General features: G+C 37.7%; 1 protein-coding gene across 7 annotated transcripts in view; it reads right to left on the bottom strand.

The window, feature by feature from the left end:
* BBX (BBX high mobility group box domain containing) overlaps nucleotides 1-20648 on the bottom strand; it is a 297529-nt gene that overhangs the window by 45509 nt on the left and 231372 nt on the right. For all 7 annotated transcript variants that reach the window (XM_070368807.1, XM_005910181.3, XM_070368818.1 and 4 more), the window contains 3 exons: nucleotides 17551-17631; nucleotides 14422-14496; nucleotides 5397-5477 (listed from right to left, as the gene is read on the bottom strand). In XM_070368807.1, coding sequence (XP_070224908.1) covers nucleotides 5397-5477; nucleotides 14422-14496; nucleotides 17551-17631 — 237 coding nt within the window. The remainder of the gene's footprint in view (nucleotides 1-5396; nucleotides 5478-14421; nucleotides 14497-17550; nucleotides 17632-20648) is intronic.

Raw genomic sequence — 20648 nt, 5'->3', positions numbered from 1 at the left:
ATCAGCTCTGACCACCCTGTTCTCATGCAGAGGCTGGTCCAGTGTCTCCAGGCCCTCTATGCTTTCAAGAGAAGTCAAAAGTATGCATTTACTTGAAATCTATAATTTGAAAGTATTAGCCACTAATTCAAATGTAAGATATAACACAGGTCAACAAATTGTGGGCCAAACAGAGCATCTCTTAAAGGTGGGTGTGGCCCAAAGGCTGCTAGTTTCAACCTCTGTTCTCCAAGAACTCCTTCAAAGAACCATCTATCTTCATGCTTCCTCCTCGGTGCTGAGTCCCCAGAGCACTCCAGCTGAATCCACTGCTCCGTTTACTGATTTTACACATTCACTTTGGGTATCACTCAAATTGAGCTTCCTCATCTCATTGCATGATTTCCTGTGAAACCACTTGCACCATTAATTTATTTCTTATCCCTTAACTTTTTACATTTTATCTCCTTACAACCGGAGAACAGGTTCCTAGAGGACAGGAGGTGTACACTATAATTTTCTAAAGTCCTCACAGTATCTCCCAAAGTATTTTCGCAAACAGGCACTTATTTAAGGGTGTAAGATGTATCTCGGCAGTTGCAAAAGTAGAATCACTTTTTAAACAGGAAATATCAGCTCCATTTCTTTGACAGCAGTCTTGAACAATCTGTCATCCTATTCAGCCATACACATATGTGTAGGAGTAAGCTGTCTTCCATAGAGCCTTCAATAACGTGCAAACTCCTATAACAACTAACTTGCACAGTCTTTTATATTTATCTAAAACAAGTGACAGAATAGCACAGTGTTGAAGATCCCAGGCTGTGGAGAGACTGCCTAGATTTCTAGCAATGCTCTAACACTTCCTGTCCATGTGACCTTAGGTGAATCACGAAACTTCTCTGTCCTTTTTTTACTGTGTAAAAGAGGAATGATGATAATACTGGCCTCAAAGGACAGGTGTAAGAATTCAATGACTACATTATAAAGTACATGAAAGAGTACCTAACACACTGTAGATAACAGATATTGGTCATTTTTATCTTATGATAGATAATAAAAATTACTTGCAGATAAAAAAATTAGAAGTAAAATAGTAATACTTTTAGGCTTATGCTCCAGCCCCTTAATGCATTCCAAACACCAAACCTGGATCTGGAGTTAAGGTCTTCCAATACCACTGACGTCAAAAGAAAGCTCACAGGTTATCTCACTGTACATCCCTATGCAGGTGGCGTCAGCTGCCTCACTGTTAACAGCATGGAATAGGCTCTCAGAAACAACTGTTTTCCAGAATAAATGAATAAACTGCTCCACTTGCTGTACTGAGCAATTTTAGTAACAGATATCTTTAAGTGTAGCATTTTCTTTGAGAAAATGCACAGATAAAGATGTCTCTGTGAGTCTCCTCTGCTGTTCTTTATGTGACCTGACCTAATTAATTGCAAAAGGAAAGGAAACACAATACATTATAGTACCTGCACCAATTAACTGATTAACTGAACAGTATGAACCTCATGGAGGTTCAAATATAAAGGACTGTATTTTTCACAATTCCCTGACCTTAGCAGAACAGTGCCAAATCTCCCTTCCTAGCTGGAGTAGATTCCTGAAAAATAACTGGAATAGATCCCAGAATTTTCAGGTCTCTTTCAGCTATTAAAAATCCACCCAATTTAAAATGCCAATCAAATGCCTAAAGAGCCTTCTGCTGGAGGATCTCCCGGCTTGGGTGCTGGGAAATGGGGAGGGGTCCTCACAATGAGAGTGCAGGCCAATCTAAGTCCCTCTCTATCTGCTGCCAGCCTCTTCCAATTTTCTTTTTGCCTGTTAAAGTGGGTGTAAGCACAGCAACAAATATATGCCTACCATATTTCTTGCTTTTCTCCAAGAGAAGAGTTTTCTTGTAAGAAACAGCCTGTCTTTGGGAGGGCTGCTCAACCACTCCCCCTGTGCCCAGCTGCAGGAATGAAGCTGGGAAGGGTGAGTGGTTACATCTTGGGTTGGTTCCTGGCCCTTCCTTCACAAGACATAAAGCCACTGGTTGAAAGGACAGAAGAAGGGATGGTGGAGGTAAAATCAACTAGCCCTGGTTATGTTTTTGTTCCTACTAACTCCATGTAAGACTGAACGACCTTGGTAGGGATGTCAAGGACAAAGATGATATACAAAATATTGAACAGGCAGAGTGCTAAGCAACCAGAAGGGATGTGGTGTCAGGGCTGGAACAGGGTGTTGCAGGCCCCCTGCTGCGCCCTCTAGTTGCTCGGAGAGTCGCTGCAAAGGTCCTCAGGGAGCAGGGTCCCAGTCTTTTAACCAACAGTAAGAGGTGTTTTGGTATTTTAGTACTGGGACAGCTGTTCTGGTGCAAACCAGCTGAACAACACTCCTGCAGTGGGAGTTCCTCAGACTGTCAAATGAGAGATCAGACAGTCCCAGGCCAGCCCTCTCCCCATGACTGGCCCACGGCCTCTTGCCTGATTAAGTCGAACTACCTTCTACTTGTTCATTTGCCCCTGGAAAACAAATGCGTTTTTGCAATGCCAGGAGAGAGAGCGCAGCAAGCTGTTCTAAGTCTCTGCCTGCTGTTGATTTCCTCTGGTTCTTTTTGCTTGGTCAGAGAGGAGAAGGCAGCAGCAATAAATCAATATCTAAAACGCTGCTTGCTTCTTGCCAAACCATGAGAAGACACTTCTTCACTCAGTCCTTAACACGGCTTCTCTCAAAGCTGTCTTCAGTGTGTTTGAGAGAGGCCAGAGGTGAAGAAGAGGAAGTACTTCTCTGCTTTCCTCCACACGACAAGGAGAAAAGCCATGATACTCCAGTGACTGCCCAGCCTGTGACACCCCACCCCTGGGGTTAGGGTGGGGACAAGAAGGGAAACCCTTAGTGGTCGATCGGATGGCAGCTCCGTTAGGCTGTCTCTTTATAAATCCTGAGAGAAGATCTGGCCCAAACTGAAGGTGGCTTGTTGGGGGCTTTCCCTTTGGAATGTGTGAATTTAAAGCTATTCTTTAGGATTTCTGACAACAGCAACAATTTGGGCCACAGGAAAAATTCTCTTCAATACCCTGTCATGCTTATCTAAAGAGGTACCTGAAATAATTAAATATTATATTCTGTTCAAGAAAAGATGAACATCAACTACACAAGGAAGAAAAAATAACTGAGGAAGCATATTTCCACTGGTGATTATTTGGAGATGCTGATTAATCCATTGTGCATATATTTATGTTTAATTACAAACTGGGAAGGCTTTAGGATATTACTCTAAAACACACTCTATTAGCATTATGGCATCATATTCATGTGGTGCAAATAATAATGTGAGATTTTCTCAGTAAATAATTTTTCACCGACCCTGTTTTATCAAAAGCATATATTTTTACTCAGATGTTATATGAAGCTAAGTCTGAGTATAAGCTGATTTGCTATATAATTGGAATAGGCTTATTGCAGTCATTTTACCCCTTTAAATTACGACACCAGCACTGAAACATCTGTTAGACCATAGCATCTGTTTCATATTTGGGATGCATCCCTACAAATTAGAACAGTGTTCTTTTTAATGAGCTCTGATTTAATGGGGAATCCTTTTTTTTTTTTTAATGACTGTTGTGCCAAAGAAAGAAAATGAAAAGACGAATTTTCATTGCTCTAGCACCCCCCACAGCAAGGCACCTCTAAGGCCCATACATTTCCAATACAAAACTATCTAATAAATATATATTTACGTTGAAAGTTAGTTTGTTTTATAGATTGAAAGTTGAAAGTGTTAGTCGTTCAGTTGTGTCCGACTCTTTGACCCCAGGGACTGTAGCCCACCAGGCCCCTCTGTCCATGGAATTCTCTAGGGAATGGGACATCATTCTTTCTCCACGGGATCTTCCCAACCCAGGGATGGAACCCAAGTCTCCGGCATTGCAGACAGATTCTTTACTATCTGAGCCACCAAGGACAGATTAGTGTTGTTTAATATTTAAAAGATCATACGTGTAAGTTTGTGTATATATATATATATATATATATATATATAAACACAATCCTCCCCTCCAGGAAGAGCCAAAATGGCTATACATTCATATAATTTAAGAAAAATAGTTATTTCTTTCAAATAAATTATTTTGACCAACTATATATAGTCTTAGATACTTGACAAATGTATGACCTATAGTCTCCCTGCTTACGAAGACATGGTTACAACTCTAAAGGCACACTCATTGCCAGATCTTTACCACTTTAGTTCTACCAGAAATAGTACCTTGCTACTGACTTACCCAGTTCTTTCAAAAACTACTCCCTGTGGTCTCCCTAAGTTTTCTAGTTATTCCCAGCCCTCTATTTTGAGTCTGAGTTTGTCTTATACAAGAAGCATGTCAGCTTCATGTCAGATACAACTGGGTTAGTTTGTCCCACTGTTTACGTACTTTACTGTTTATGCTTCTAATTTGGATCTGGCTGGACTTAGATAGTTAAAATTCCTAAATTTTAATGACACAAGCTACCATAAAATTTAGAAAATGACTGGCTGTCCCATTAAGTTCAATAAACTCAAAATAATTTATCACACACACACACACACTCAGAAGAAACTGAAACTGACTGGAAGGAAGACAGAAAACAAGAGAGAAAGTTTAATGGAGATATTTGGTTACCCATTTTGTACCTCCTAATTTGTTTCACTGAAAGAGAAAACCGCTACAACAGTGTCTGGTGCTAAAGACATTTGTCCTACACGTTCCCTTTAAGGCAGAGTGGTCACAATTTGGCAAAGGAAGTCCCCTTCCTGCCCGCCCCAGTAACAATCACTTCCGGCATCTTCCTCCCTGCCTGTTCCCATCAAGTGAGAGTTCTGTCCTTCACAGGCTTTACAAAAACATCTTTTTTACTCAACCAAAGGAATAGTAGCATTTTATATCCATGTCACATCAAATGCACAGCTGAGAGATGCTATTAAACCAGACTTCAGAACATGTCATTTGAGTTCTTCACTAAAAAAGCCCCCCAAATTAAAACATCAACTACCTGATTTAAAAGTAGTGCTTTCCAGAGATTTATAGATGTTATTAATATAAGAGAATCAGAGAAGGGGAAAATTACCTAGACAATTTTTCTGGGTTTAGGATGGACTTACTTTATCAATTCGAGAGAGACAAAAACTGACCTTATTTTAAAATACTATCTGTGAAAGGATTTTGCTATTTCCCTGGATAACCTTTTTCAATGCTTGATGACTTTTAGTAGCAAAAGTCCACTTTCCTTAAATTAAAGATGAACCCCCCTCATTGTTGAAAATTATATACAACACACATTATGGTCACAGGTGAGATAGCTCAGTTTAGGCAACACTGTTATGATTAACTTTTTTGTGACTTCAACCACTGCAGATCTATCATAATGTATTCTTAGAAACTTGCCTCAGCCAGTTGAAAGAGTGCAGACTTTCCACAGCGTTTTACAGGTTCAGCACCACCCAAGTGTGAAGTGTTTGAAGAAATCTATATGGAAAACAATTCATATAAAGAATATTAATTGTGATATCAGAATTTTTGCTCTCCATTCACACCCATTCAGGAACTTTCCTTAGTTTATAAGAATATCATTGCTTTCAAGTGTCAAATAACTTAAATGCATTAGGTTTGGGATTATAATTTCGAAATCAGTATTAGTAAATAACCTCAAAAATAGCAACAAAAAAACCAGTGTGACTTGGGTGGCTGTTGAACTATACCAAGTATGAGTATTCCAGGCTTTAAATTTAACTCTATAACCTTAAAACAAGTTATACATTTCCACTTCCATATAAACACCAACTCAGCAACTGGTCATATAGAAAAGAGATTTAGTATCATTTAACAAAAAGCAATTAGCTAATTTTTTGTTGAAATATTATTTGGGATCCCTGTGAAAAGATAGCAACAAGGCAGTCAACAAATATTTTTTTGAGAATTGAACAGAAATGTGTTAGGCAATATGACAAGTGTTAGCCAATATTACAAATAGCTGTGAAAAGAAGAGATGAAAAGCAAAGGAGAAAAGGAAAGATATAAGCATCTGAATGCAGAGTTCCAAAGAATAGCAAGAAGAGATAAGAAAGCCTTCCTCAGTGATCAATGCAAAGAAGTAGAGGAAAACAACAGAATGGGAAAGACTAGAGATCTCTTCAAGAAAATCAGAGATACCAGGGGAACATTTCATCCAAAGATGGGATCGATAAAGGACAGAAATGGTATGGACCTAACAGAAGCAGAAGATATTAAGAAGAGGTGGCAAGAATACACAGAAGAACTGTACAAAAAAGATCTTCACGACCCAGATAATCACGATGGTATGATCACTCACCTAGAGCCAGACATCCTGGAATGTGAAGTCAAGTGGGCCTTAGAAAGCATCACTACGAACAAAGCTAGTGGAGGTGATGGAATTCCAGTTGAGCTATTTCAAATCCTGAAAGATGATGCTGTGAAAGTGCTACACTCAATATGCCAGCAAATTTGGAAAACTCAGCAGTGGCCACAGGACTGGAAAAGGTCAGTTTTCATTCCAATCCCAAAGAAAGGCAATGCCAAAGAATGCTCAAACTACCGCACAATTGCACTCATCTCCCACGCTAGTAAAGTAATGCTCAAAATTCTCCAGGCCAGGCTTCAGCAATATGTAAACTGTGAACTTCCAGACGTTCAAGCTGGTTTTAGAAAAGGCAGAGGAACCAGAGATCAAATTGCCAACATCCATTGGATCATGGAAAAAGCAAGAGAGTTCCAGAAAAACATCTATTTCTGCTTTATTGACTATGCCAAAGCCTTTGACTGTGTGGACCACAATAAACTGTGGAAAATTCTTCAAGAGATGGGAATACCAGACCGTCTGACCTGCCTCTTGAGAAACCTATATGCAGGTGAGGAAGCAACAGTTAGAACTGGACATGGAACAACAGACTGGTTCCAAATAGGAAAAGGAGTATGTCAAGGCTATATATTGTCACCCTGCTTATTTAACTTCTATGCAGAGTACATCATGAGAAATGCTGGGCTGGAAGAAGCACAAGCTGGAATCAAGATTGCCAGGAGAAATATCAATAACTTCAGATATGCAGATGACACCACCCTTATGGCAGAAAGTGAAGAGGAACTAAAAAGCCTCTTGATGAAAGTGAAAGGAGAGTGAAAAAGTTGGCTTAAAGCTCAACACTCAGAAAACGAAGATCATGGCATCTGGTCCCATCACTTCATGGGAAATAGATGGGGAAACAGTGGAAACAGTGTCAGACTTTCTTTTTGGGGGCTCCAAAATCACTGCAGATGGTGACTGCAGCTATGAAATTAAAAGACGCTTACTCCTTGGAAGGAAAGTTATGACCAACCTAGATACCACATTCAAAAGCAGAGACATTACTTTGCCAACAAAGGTCCGTCTAGTCAAGGCTATGGTTTTTCCTGTGGTCATGTATGGATGTGAGAGTTGGACTGTGAAGAAGGCTAAGCACCTAAGAATTGATGCTTTTGAACTGTGGTGTTGGAGAAGACTCTTGAGAGTCCCTTGGACTGCAAGGAGATCCATCCAGTCCATTCTGAAGGAGATCAGCCCTGGGATTTCTTTGGAAGGAATGATGCTAAAGCTGAAACTCCAGTACTTTGGCCACCTCATGTGAAGAGTTGACTCTTTGGAAAAGACTCTGACGCTGGGAGGGATTGGGGGCAGGAGGAAAAGGGGACAACAGAGGATGAGATGATGGATGGCATCACCGACTCGATGGACCTGAGTTTGAGTGAACTCCAGGAGATGGTGATGGACAGGGAGGCCCGGCGTGCTACGATTCATGGGGTTGCAAAGAGTCGGACACGACTGAGTGACTGAACTGAACTGAACCGAATATAACAAGAGCTGGTGAAGCTAAGTCTTATATAAAACACTGGCAGTGGCACTTAAGAGTGTGTACAAAGATTAACTGTGAAGACCACAAATCTCAGTAAGCACATCAATATACACACACCATTACATGGTGACTGCATGCTCTTCTTCAAATTTTGTAAAGCTGCAACTGGGCACAGTTACAACAGTGAACAGCACTGTCCTATCTCATTTTTATAGGAAGACTTAATTTCCAATTTTGAGCTTAACTCAGTAAAGAGTTGAGGACATATATTCTTAAGGATCTTTACAAAGAAGTCTTCTCCTAGAGAAGTTCTGTCATCATTAGAGCAGCTAGCAATAGTTTGATTAGGAATTCTTTCTCAGTTTAAGACAGGTATTTCTCAGTTCAGTTTAGGAGGCAAACCTGCCTTGTGATGATATCCTTACAGGTGACCCCAGGCCCAACAGAGAATATCATGGAGCTGTCCCTCCAGGAGAGACTGGGGGCTTCATTACTGCTAGAGAAAATTCTCCCTAGAACACCTGCTGAATAAGAGGCTTTTGTTGAGGCAATATCTAATAAGCCACCCGGATCATTTAGAAAAGGCTATTAATTTAAGTTTTAGGGGAGATTTCTCCTCCTGGTGCCATCATTTTTGACAGTCCTTCCCTATTCATCCCAATCACTTCCTTTTTCTTTAGAAGACCAATTTAGGGGCTGAAGCTTTCTAAAGATTTTCCTCTGGCTGAATTTTCTCTGATATATGTCACTTCTACTTTTTCTAGACAAGGTGAATTCAATTACTAACCTTATCATTAGACTAAGAAAACAAACACATTTAATACAATTACTAACTTGGAGTAACTTGACCAGTCACGTGAACCCACACTGTATTAATAGAAAGGACATAGCTTTTGTGTCAGACAAACATGCCTTCATTACTTTTTGTGGTGTGGACTGAAGGAAATAATTAAGACCACATCTTCACCTTCAAAACAGAAACACTATCTGCCCCGTATTCCTTTTGTGAAGATGACATGTTATGTTAGTAAAGAGTCTGGCCTGGTGCTCAGCCCATATTATGCCCTCAATCAACGGTACAATTATTAGTTATAAGGATTTATCATTATTAACACTAATAAACTCTGTTAATACAATCCCCCCAAATTAGCTACAGATTGAAACTGGAGTAAAGTGAAAAATTGCAACCTCAGAGGTTAATTATTAAATTTAATAATCTGTAGAATATTAAATTTGTCACATAATCATATAATACCCTCAAGAGCACAACAAGCTCGGTGATGCTGCAATACACAGCTTGACAGTCTTCTAGGTCTTCACTGGCTCCCTCTGCTGTTGCTTTTGTTGCTGTAGGTTTATATTCCCTGACGCTGTGTGTGTGGGTGTGTGTTCAATACCACAAAGCCTGTGTGTGTGTGTAGGTTCACTACCACAAAGCCTGTGCCAAATGCCTGCATGGCACACCCAGAGGCTCAGTGAAGAACTTCTGACCTCACAGATGCATTGCCTGTCAGCTGAGTTAACATGCAATGTTCTGCATGGAGGCTTGAGAATGATTCCTTGCCTTGCAGAAGAAACCACCACCTAATGTTTAGTAAGAACTATTTTTCCTCATTATCTAAAAGTATTTTTTACCTATCTATAGGTACAGGGGAGTATTTTAAATGCTCAATGTTGCTGTAAGCCTGATTTCCAAAGGATCATGCTGGTAGGGGGTGTATCAATATATTTTAGCAGCCCAACGTTTCTAGAATCACCTAACAATTAAATTTTCATGGAATGACTCAACAGTAAGATATACTTTCTATAAAAATGCCTTTTGGCTTAACTGGGGGAAAGGGTTGGAACTTACGTTACTGTCTGCAGCACTGGGCATGGCTGACCTTTGTCTTGAGAGTCTTTCTCTGGATTTCCAATACTGCAGACTCTCTCTAAGGTCTCTCCTTGCTGCTCTTTCTTGGTTCCCCCCTTCTACAGTGAGCCCTTAAATGTTCTCCCTCAGGGCTCTCTCTTAGAGCCCTCTCTTTCTTCACACTTTTTCTCTCAGTAATCTCACCTGCTTCTAACATAAACATAGCTTGTATAATGCTGATTTGTCATACTATTGTTCATTTCCTTGTATTTTTCCCCCCCCTATTTACAGGACATACACATCCTTTCAAGTAAGAATAAGCTAAAACCTGTCTTTCAGTGACAGGTCTGCCAGTGGAGGGAAGTGCATGTTATGTTCCCCTCCTGGGTAGGGGGCAGTAGTGGGCCATACTGCACAGTAAGTTGGTGGCTATGTTTTTTTATTTTCTTCACATTGGATGGAGCTTGCCAATCTGTTAATTCCACTGTAGTCTCTCCTCTGTCTATTAAATAATGTTCTGATAAACAGGGTGGGTATTAAAAGTATGTAACGTACAGCAAAACTGCCAAGAAAAATGATCACCCTCGTTGTTAAACTGCTAATTTTATAGCTGCCTGAGGTAGGGGAGCACATCAAGGAAAGAGGTGGCAAAGATAAAAAGCAAATTAGGCAGAAGCCTTCTGGAGTTGTAACAGGTATCATGAACACTGTAGTCTGGGAGGAAATGACCAACAATTGTTGAGTGAATAAATGAATCAAAGAACAAACAAACAATATGAGATAATTGGTCTTCCTTATCTTAAAAGAAATATTAATTCTTCCAATAAAACATGGAAAACGTTCACACCGATGAGCTGCAGTGTGAGCATACGGAATCTGTGTCAAGTATAACATTCCGTAACATATTGGGCACGCCATCATAAAAATGAATGCTTTAAAACCGCACTAATTGCTTATATCTAACAGTGACAATACCTTGGAGAGATTACAGTTATATTTACATTAGCAAAGTAAAAATCTTCTAAGGGAAGTTTTAGTGTTCAAATGTATCTGTCTAAATGGTCCAGACTAGCTCCCTGTCTTCAAAGTGAACATGCAATTTTTCAACATAAAGGTATACTCCAGGTGTAAGAGTCAGCCACTCAGCAGAGAAGAGGATACGTGGACTGGTCATGGCTTTCAGAATTGTTAAATAATGGATGACAACAATTCCCTTCTGGCATTACGTTTGGTCATTAGTCTTCAGTAAATGAGATCTAAACAGAGACAGATGTGTCAGTCTACGTGTAAACAACAAAAAAATGCAGATAGGAAACTCATTTTGACCAACTTAATGGATCAGAGTCTGGAAACAGTGATGGCTCTTCAGATGGGCCAAGTGGAATCTTGATGAATTACAACCATCAGTATGGAATGGGAGACAGGCTGAAATGTGAGGAAAACAGGTTCTATACTCTGTACTTCTTTCTAGATCTTGTAAAGCAGATATATCTTTCTCCCTTCAAATGTACACATTTATGAAGAACCTACAAGCAAAATGTTCTTTATTTAGTTTCATGGTTCCATGCAGGTTACTTTAATGGGTTTTAAAATGATCAGATTTGGTTCAGAAGGAAAAGATATCCTTCTCAGCTTGTGAGACAGAGACCCAAGACTTGACATACAAGAAAAATATATTCATTTAAAGAAATGCCCTGAGTTTACTGTTTTTTAAAAAGTGTGTTTCTAGGATAATTGTATTACACAATAAATGACCAACCTCTTCCTGGAGTTATGAACACTTGAAATTAACACTAAGGGTCTCAAGAATTTTGCAAGCCTGATCTTAAGGGCATTTACAAAGCTAAACATTCTTCAAGAGAAAACTGTTGCCTAAATGATATAAACATTTTTCTCTAAGTGTATGTAATAGGACCAAGAATCTCTCAGAAAAGGGATGAGGGTTATAATGTGGCCCCTTGGGCAAATTTCTATTATCTGCCCATTTCCTCCTCACTTAATCCTTTCCCTGTAAGTTCCCAGAGATACCAGAAGTGCCTTAACAATGCTGATTTAATAACTTGTGGTAAAAATTACCACCTATAGAGCAGTGATCTCAAACTGCAGTTCCCTAAGAGGAAACCTGTTGAAAATGCAAATTATCAGTCCCACTGCAGACTTATTAAATAAGAAACTTTGGGGGTGGGGTTCAGCAATCTGTGTTTGAACAAGTCTTTGAGGGAACTCTGATGTGTTTCAAAGTTGGAGAGCCTCTGGTAAAGACTAATTAGAACAAGAATTTCAAGAGCCTTTGTGTTTTCTCAAAGGTGATGGGCGTTTTATGAAATAATTATAAAAGTTTTAGGGATACGATCACAGTAATTATAGGCTATTCTATTTCTACCGTAATAAATATACTCATAGCAGATCTTAGTAGATAATTTAATCAGTCCATCTAGTTAGTATAGTTTAGATTTGAATAAACCAGTGTAATACTCGGCTGACAATATGGTCAGATCATAACATGAGAGAGACTGAAACTTAAGAGTTCTCTTGGGTCAGCTGGGGAAAGTGACTGGAAGTTATATATATCCTTAGAGAACCCTGTATTTTAGTATACTGCTCTTATATAATCATATATAGCATTTACAGTTAAATAGCTAAGTATGTAATAATTTAATCTGCTTAGGAATTGTAAGGGCTCTTAATTATCAACCTACACAAAATAAAACCAGGAAAAATAATACACAGAATTTAGATGGGAACTGTATTTGATTCCAAAGCAGAACATTTTATTTTGGTTTTCCATCATGCATGCCTTCCTCTGTTAAGGCCTTGAAACAAGTCCTAAGGAGTTTTCAAATTAATTTTTTTAAAGCTTCCTAAATCTTATACATGCATGGTCAGAAATCCTCAGAAGACAAATGCCATTGAGTATAGAGAATTGACATCTGGAAATGTCTTCCTGCACAATTCCTAAGGAAAGAGAGGTTCTTTACTAGGGAAAAAAAAACAACTTTCTTTTTGAGGAGTGAGTGTACAGAACAAATTAATTCAAAAGAGGCACGCGATCTCATTCTCCAGAGTCATGAGACAGTGGCTGCTTCACCTTCACGCTGCACCCTAGGGCTGCCCAGGGCTTTGGGACACCTGATAAATCTGATGTTGCTACCACTTAAATAAGAACCGCACTCTGAGTGACAGGACCTGTTAGAAATGCATCAGCTGAGATATGCTATACAAGCATTTTTAATTAAATTGAAAACTCCTGGTAAATAACGCATACGTAAATATCAGATGTGTCAAAGACAAGCCATAACCTTTCTAATATTCATGAGTATAGAATTTAAATATATGGCAAAAAAATTGTGTTTGGAAGGAAATGTTTCTAAAAAGTCTAATGGGACCAATCAGGTGCCAACACTAAAAACATTTATAGTCATGTCAAAATTCTTTTTTATCTTTGAAAAAATTATTAGTATCAAGTAAATGGATATCAATGACTAGAGGAGAGCAAGGAAATATAAAACAAAACTATTTCCGACAGTGAAAATACCAGCCTGTTTATCATAATGAAAAATTATGATAAAATCTTAATTTATTCAGATTCATCAAGCAAATTGTTCTTAGTGAAATGATACCATTATATGATATTCTGATTACCACTTTTATAGAATAGCCCCCAACAACTATAGCAGCAGCACTATGGCAAAGAAATCTTACAGATAAGCAAGCCAACTGGTAGGCTCAAGTTGTGCTGGTTGACGCAAGTGTCCCAAGAAGAAGCAGCATTTAAAAAAAAACTGCTAGAGCTAAAAGTAATTTTTTCTCATTTTCAAAGTAAGATGCTGGGTTTTCTCCTGCCAAAAGGATATCATTTTACATTTCATTTATGAAGCACTCTTTATGCAAATGAATCAAAGTGATTCAATACATCAATATTAAACAGAACAGTCCTGCTTGTCATTTTCTCTCAACCCTATAAAAAATTGTTTAGTTTATGATATGCATTTTTGGTTGAAATTAATAAAAAGGAAAATGGGGAAAAACCTAAAGGAGATGGTATCTTACTTTTGCAAAAGGGATATATTTTATTATTTGTCTTATAGTGCTTATTAGAAATGAGCATATGATTGAGGCCAGGGCTTTTGTGGCAAAATAAAGAATATCAGATTGCCTTCTCATCATACCAACCAAGAAAATGCTCTCCAGGGTGTGCTCTCTCTCTCTGGCTGACAATCCAGAGAAATCTGAGATCCTGCAAGAGCTGACCCAACCTAAGCCTGGGATTAAATGCTAATATAAATACTGGCTGAAGCTACATCACAGTGCAATCTAACAGGTCGTATTCACCCTGCATTCACTGTGAGACGCATTCATCAACAATAGCATCTAATTTCACTACTGGAAAAATTTAATAAATAAATTGGAATACTATGGCCTCCATGTTGACAATTTTCCTAAGCTTTTAAAGCAAGTTAAAAACAAGGCAAAATGAAATAAATGAAAAACTGTTATTCTGGATGAACTCTTTAGTCAATGTTTATAAAATCTGGAGGTGATCTATGATTACAGAAAAGTAGCAGAAAGCAATAAACAGTCTGCCATGTATATTCTGTCAGTAATGGCAAGAGGCATGCCTGAAGTTCTCTATAGGTGACAAAATTCTATTCCAATACTTTCTGCACTCAGTACATTTTCTGAACCCAATATATATATTAAAAAAAAGCCATACCTCTGCAAATTGAAACAAGGCTGATGCTTGACACTGTTTTGAAGGAGCATCAGGGTGGGATGTACTTGAAGATATCTGAAAGGAAACATGTAATTTTTAAAGCACAAGCACATTTTTCCCATAACAGACTAATAGATCTGCCATATATTTCCCCTGTAGACACTGATAAAGACTAAGACATGAGTCATCACCCTCAATCCCTTTTAGAAAAACAGTATCAATGATAAATGAAGACAAAGGCCATGTTTCTAAAAACAGACATGGAAAGAAGAAAAAAGACTGAGTTTGGCTCATTTGCTATGTCTCTTGTACGGGTATCAGATGTGTACCAAACAGCAGCTGAGAAGACCTACAGAGACAGACTTATTTCAGTGATTTTTAAAAATATAATATTAAATGTTGGAAGCTGAAAGTAAAATTTCTCTCTTACAGCACGCCCTTTAAGCTGTTCTCTGATTAGAGGCAGCTCTGAGACTGTGTTGGGGACACAAACCATGTGGGTCAGAGTATCTGGGATTGAATCTCAGCTCTGCTACTCATCAGCTACAAGACCTTGGGCAGCTCAACTAATCTCTTGAGACTTATTTTACCCAATTGTAAATTGATGGTGATGATAATCCCCATTTTATAGGATTATGGTGAGAAGAAAATAAGTCACAGAAAACACTGCCTAGTATGGAACCAGAGTTCAATAAACTGTTCACTGAATATGAATAGCGGTTTTTTCCTTTATAACACCATGCATCTTCCCATCCACCACCGCCCCCTGCACCCACCCACACACAACCCTCAGATCTCTGACAGTAGATAGGGGATTCTGTCATACCATCCTTGATTCAACTCAGAGAACTTTTGTTCCTACCTAATAGTGCTTATTCAAACTTCATTAAAGGTTTTCTCTGAGGGCCAAGTATTTCTAAAGGAAATACTTCTCAAGGATGTTTTGAAGCCAAGTCAGTTACTAATTTTGGTTTCAAAGTGAACAAACCTTCTATCCAGCTACAAAATTGGGTGAAAATGAGTCACAAGAGCAGAAAGTGTAGGCACTATAAATTCAGCCCATTCCCAGTCCCCCAAAAGTTTCTTCAATTAACTGTGCTCACTGACTCCATCAAAGGCAACTTACTAAGCAATACATGAACCTGGACCATAACTCTTCATAAGAATTCATAGGAATCATTTCTTCATATTAATCAAATTAAGCTGGTTAGAAAGACAATGGAGCCAGTTCGTGACACAACATTGAAGCCACTTTTAGAGATAAGGAATAATTAGAAGAGAGAACTGATTGAATTACTGACTCTATTTACAGCTGAAGGCACCAGGAAAATTTTCATTTCACTGTATTTTTTTAATCAAGCATTTTTAGAATAAATCTAAGTAAAAAAGAAAAAAGAGAAAGAAAGAAAAAAGATATCCCATATCCTATTTAACAAACTAGATATACACAAATGGTCATAAATGGCTAAGATAAAACCAAGTACTCTGAAGACACTTGAGGATAAATTTGTAGAACTCTTCTTGGTCCAATCATGAAACCTATCATTTCAAAAGACCTCCATGTGACAGCTGTGACAGACTGCAGATATGAATCCATAAAGATGTCCTGGGAATTACAGACCTACAGTCTATCATTTAAACTTATAAAAGTCATGTCTTATTTCAGACATGACTTCTCACTCCTACCAACCCTCCATAAAAGTTAAAGAAAACAAATAGTTTGTGTAAGGGGAAATACATGCCTTTCAAAGCTTAAGTCAGAGAGTAAACCAAATAGAACCAGTCGCATAAACCATCTAGATTTCCGAAAAGCACTTCACAAGTTTTTAAATAAAAGGAAGTGTCTACAAATTAATACTGAGTAGAGGAGATTCTGACATGAATAGCGAGCTCCTGAAGAAATGGCAGATTAGGGTCCAAGGATATCTCTGGACTCTTTAGTTTGCTATACTAACCAAAAAAAGTGCACATGTGTCAAAATACCAAAAATTTCATATGAAATCTGAGAGATTTCACTAGATCTTCAGGGGCTCAGGGATCACTAGTTAAGAATCTCTGCTTTCAAAGCCGGCACTAACATTATTTAATATGTATAAAACTATGTTTAAAAGGGAGTGCAGACTGAACACTCTACTATATTAAATTCTTGAGGAAACAATATACAAGAAAATTAGAATTCATGGCACACCTCACAGAGAGCAGACAGGAAAATGATAGATAAGGAGCATTATGTGAGCAAATATATAACATAATATTCTGGTGATATCAGCAGGACATTTAGGCATATTACCAACAATGTCATAAAAGGAATGACCTAATATGCCAGTGTGAAAAGTAATTCTGTCAATGAAATGTCGAGAACCACCAGGAAAGGACACTAGAGGAGAAAAAAGTCTGAAACTAAAAATATTTTCTCCTTGTACAAAACTGTACCACAAGGGGCAAACATTAGGAGGGATGACAGTTTGAGAGAAGGTCTAGTGAAAGACAATTCACATGATCAAGGGAGGACCATGTGGTTTAACGTTGAGAAAAAAATTAATCAATGATGGCTCCATATTGAGTTCCGGGGTAAATGCAGACATTTGGGGAAGCAGTCTTAACCTTTAGACTTGATATCAAGGATAATGTGCTTTCTACATCATCTGTATGTTAGTGACATACTGAGCCAAACAGGTCTAACATTAAGACATAAGACTTTGAAAACTACCAACTGCATGCTAAAGTTTCAATTAGGAGAAAAGTATATTGAAAATAAATAAAAAGGAATGCACAGCCAATAACCATGAAACAATTCTATCTTCTAATTCAATACCTGTCAAATTAACACCTGATAAATAAGTTCTAACAATAATTCAATTATATTCTTAACTTTCCTACCCCTGAATAAAAATTAGTGATGAGGTTTAAGGGAAATAACATTTAGTATGAGTTAATAACATGTTTCTATAAATATATTTATTCCTTAATTAAGAGACTCTAGAGTTTCAAAATTTAGTTTATTTTCCCATTTATGATCAAATAGATCTAAGAACGAAGAGTTCGTCATTGCTTTAAGTTACTGTCATCAGCCAAAATTGAAGCTCACTTTACAATTTCATTAAGTATAGACTGCATCATGTATATTACCTCAGCAAACTGAAATAATGGTGACTTCTGACGCAATTCAGAGGATTCTGGAACATCAGGCCTGCAAGTGCCAGAGGAGATCTAGAACAAAGAAAGGTGGCGTGAGGCATCACACAAATAGCTCCTGGACGACAACAGAGGACAGATGTCACCTAAAACATTCCCATTTAAGGAAGGAACAGTTTTCATTCCCAAATTTGAGGCAGTACTGTGAAAAAAAGATAGTTATATTCTGCAAAGTCTTATACATGGTTTTATAAAGTTTTATATATTCATTCATTTGCTAAATATAATGCCATAAATAGTAGGACATAGACAAGGCTCTGCATTTCATGATGATTAACCACAGTGAAATTTCTACAGTGACACTCGTTTGATCTCTTGGCTTTCTACAACCAAAACCAACGAATATCTACTTTTTCCACATTCTGCATTTCCCCAATATTTCATATCACTTGACTATATGAAAACACAAATGAGTTTTGATCATTATAAACCTTTTGGGAAAATAAACCTCAGGTCAAATTTTTGTGTTCCAGGGTTTTCCTGAATTTACATACAAGTCTCAATCTTAGAAAAGTTAGTATTATTTTTCTAAGAAAAATTTCTTTTATAATATATTCTTGTATATTATTCACTATATTGGGTAAACATTTAACACTCTAAAATCTTTACTTGTGATTTTCATTATTAACAAAAGTTACAGAAACACTACTGACTTTTTAAAAAAAAATTCTTGCTATTAATCAAGTACTATTCTCAGGATACATATTTCCATTTTTTACAGAATGTTAAAATTGACTACATTTGGGTGAAATAATCACCTTGGTAGCCCGTAATTCAAAAGTCATAGGAGTCATAGCATGTTGCTGCTGCTGCTGCTAAGTCACTTCAGTCGTGTCCGAATCTGTGTGACCCCATAGATGGCAGCCCACCAGGCTCCCCCGTCCCTGGGATTCTCCAAGGCAAGAACACTGGAGTGGGTTGCCATTTCCTTCTCCAATGCATGAAAGTGAAAAGGGAAAGTGAAGTCACTCAGTCGTGTCCGACCCTCAGCGACCCCATGGACTGCAGCCTACCAGGCTCCTCTATCCATGGGATTTTTCAGGCAGGAGTACTGGAGTGGGGTGCCATTGGGGAAGAATTTCAGTATCCCTCTGATCTGCCCCCTTTTACAGATAAAGGACATAGGACGAGAGAGGTAAACAACACCTCTACTCCCCGACAATCAACGATCACTGACCACCACAAGACATAAGAATGTGTTTATGCTCCAGCTTCTCCCAGAGGTTTCGTTTAACGCAGAATCCTCAACATTGTCTGGGTGCAATGTAGATACTCAAGTACTTGTTGAATTAACTAAATTAAAATTGATAACATGTCTTTTATTTATTTTTTTTTCAGGTTGTGCATCTTTTTTTTTTTTTTTATTTTTATTTTTATTTATTTATTTATTTTTAAATTTTATTTTATTTTTAAACTTTACTTAATTGTATTAGTTTTGCCAAATATCAAAATGAATCCGCCACAGGTATACATGCGTTCCCCATCCTGAACCCTGTCTTTTAAATACCAAATCAGTGTGCCCCCTCTCTTTTCTTCCCTGAATGGCAAAGTTAAGAGAATCTGAGGGAACAAGTTATTTTTTACTCTAGGAGAAAAATGAAAGTTAAAAATACTTTTTAGAAACCTGTTTCTGAAAACAAAATAATCCAAGATCACTGTTTAAAATCTGGAAAAAAAAATACAGAAGAAAACTCTACATCTACAATGTTATCTCCCAAAGATAAGCACTGTTAGAATTCCATGTATATTCTTGAAGTTGTGTGTAGAGATAATGTTTTCAACAGAAATGGGATGTTGTCCTAGTTACAAAATGTTTGCTTTTAACAGTACATTGATTTTCTTGTGTTACTAAACCTTTCCCTATGTAATTTTAATAACTGCATGTGATTAGATGGTTGAATCTATGGGAAGAGCTAGCAGTGACCCAGGTTATATTCCTAAAACCACAGTTTCACACTGAAGATATATTTTCTAACAACATCACAGACCATTGGACGGAAGCAAGTATTTAAAATTTTAATTGTCACCTTTGGATTTGAAAGAGTATTGGCCACCTTCTTCCAGTGATAAGCTCCACAGAAAAGGTGCAGAAACTTTAATTAATTTGCCACCTGTGGTTTGGCTGCCAAAGCCTGATTCCCTTGCTGTCCGTAACTATTTGACAACCAGTGTGCCAAAAAGTCCAGTAGTTTTTATTTGCTTTCTAAATGTATGATCCAAGGAGACACAAAATGTACTTTAAAAAGGCCAGCAAATCCTGACATTACTAGCCACAAAAAATTCCTTTTTTTTGAAATAAAACTCCATATAGTTTCTGAACAATGAAAAAAATCAATACTGTTCTGGTTTATAAGGAATCTAGGGGTGTTTAGCCCCTAGATACCTTGGTAAATAATCAAAATTTTATTTTATTTTGATTTCCCTGGGAATTCCCAGGCAGTCCAATGGTTAAGGATTTGGCACTTTCACTGCTGTGGCCTGCTTTCAATCCCTGGCCCGGGAACTATGATCCCACAAGCTGCATGACCAAAAATATAAATTAATTAAAAAAAAATTGAGCCCAGGACTAAATGAAAATAAGGTGACTTGATATGTAGATGGCACACACGAAAAATCTATAGAAATATTTAGAATTAAGTATATTATCATATATGGGAGCTACCCTATATAAAGTCTACACAATACACACACACATATTTTTATTTCTGATCCAGTGATGCATAAGACAGTTATCATTTATGGGATTAGTTTCCTCATGGCTCAGTTAGAGTTCATATTAACCATAAGAAGAAAAGTCAACTTTCTTTTAAGTGCCATTGTAGATAATTTGGCCATGCCTATAGCAACGCAGTAGCAGCAGCATATACAGCCATAAAAGTTTAAAGTTAAATTAAGACCCCCTGCAAATCATTATGATAGGTGGTCTTAAGTAAAACTTTCTGCTTATATGAAGAATTCAAATGTGAGTAATTATCAAGATGTTTATAACCCTATTTCCCTCCCCCACTCAGTTTTGTCTGACTCTTTGTGAC

This window comes from Bos mutus, chromosome 1 (assembly GCF_027580195.1).
Source record: "Bos mutus isolate GX-2022 chromosome 1, NWIPB_WYAK_1.1, whole genome shotgun sequence".
Classification (NCBI taxonomy): domain Eukaryota; kingdom Metazoa; phylum Chordata; class Mammalia; order Artiodactyla; family Bovidae; genus Bos; species Bos mutus.
Note: the sequence above shows the minus strand (reverse complement) of the source record. Positions and strands in the feature narration are given on the sequence as shown.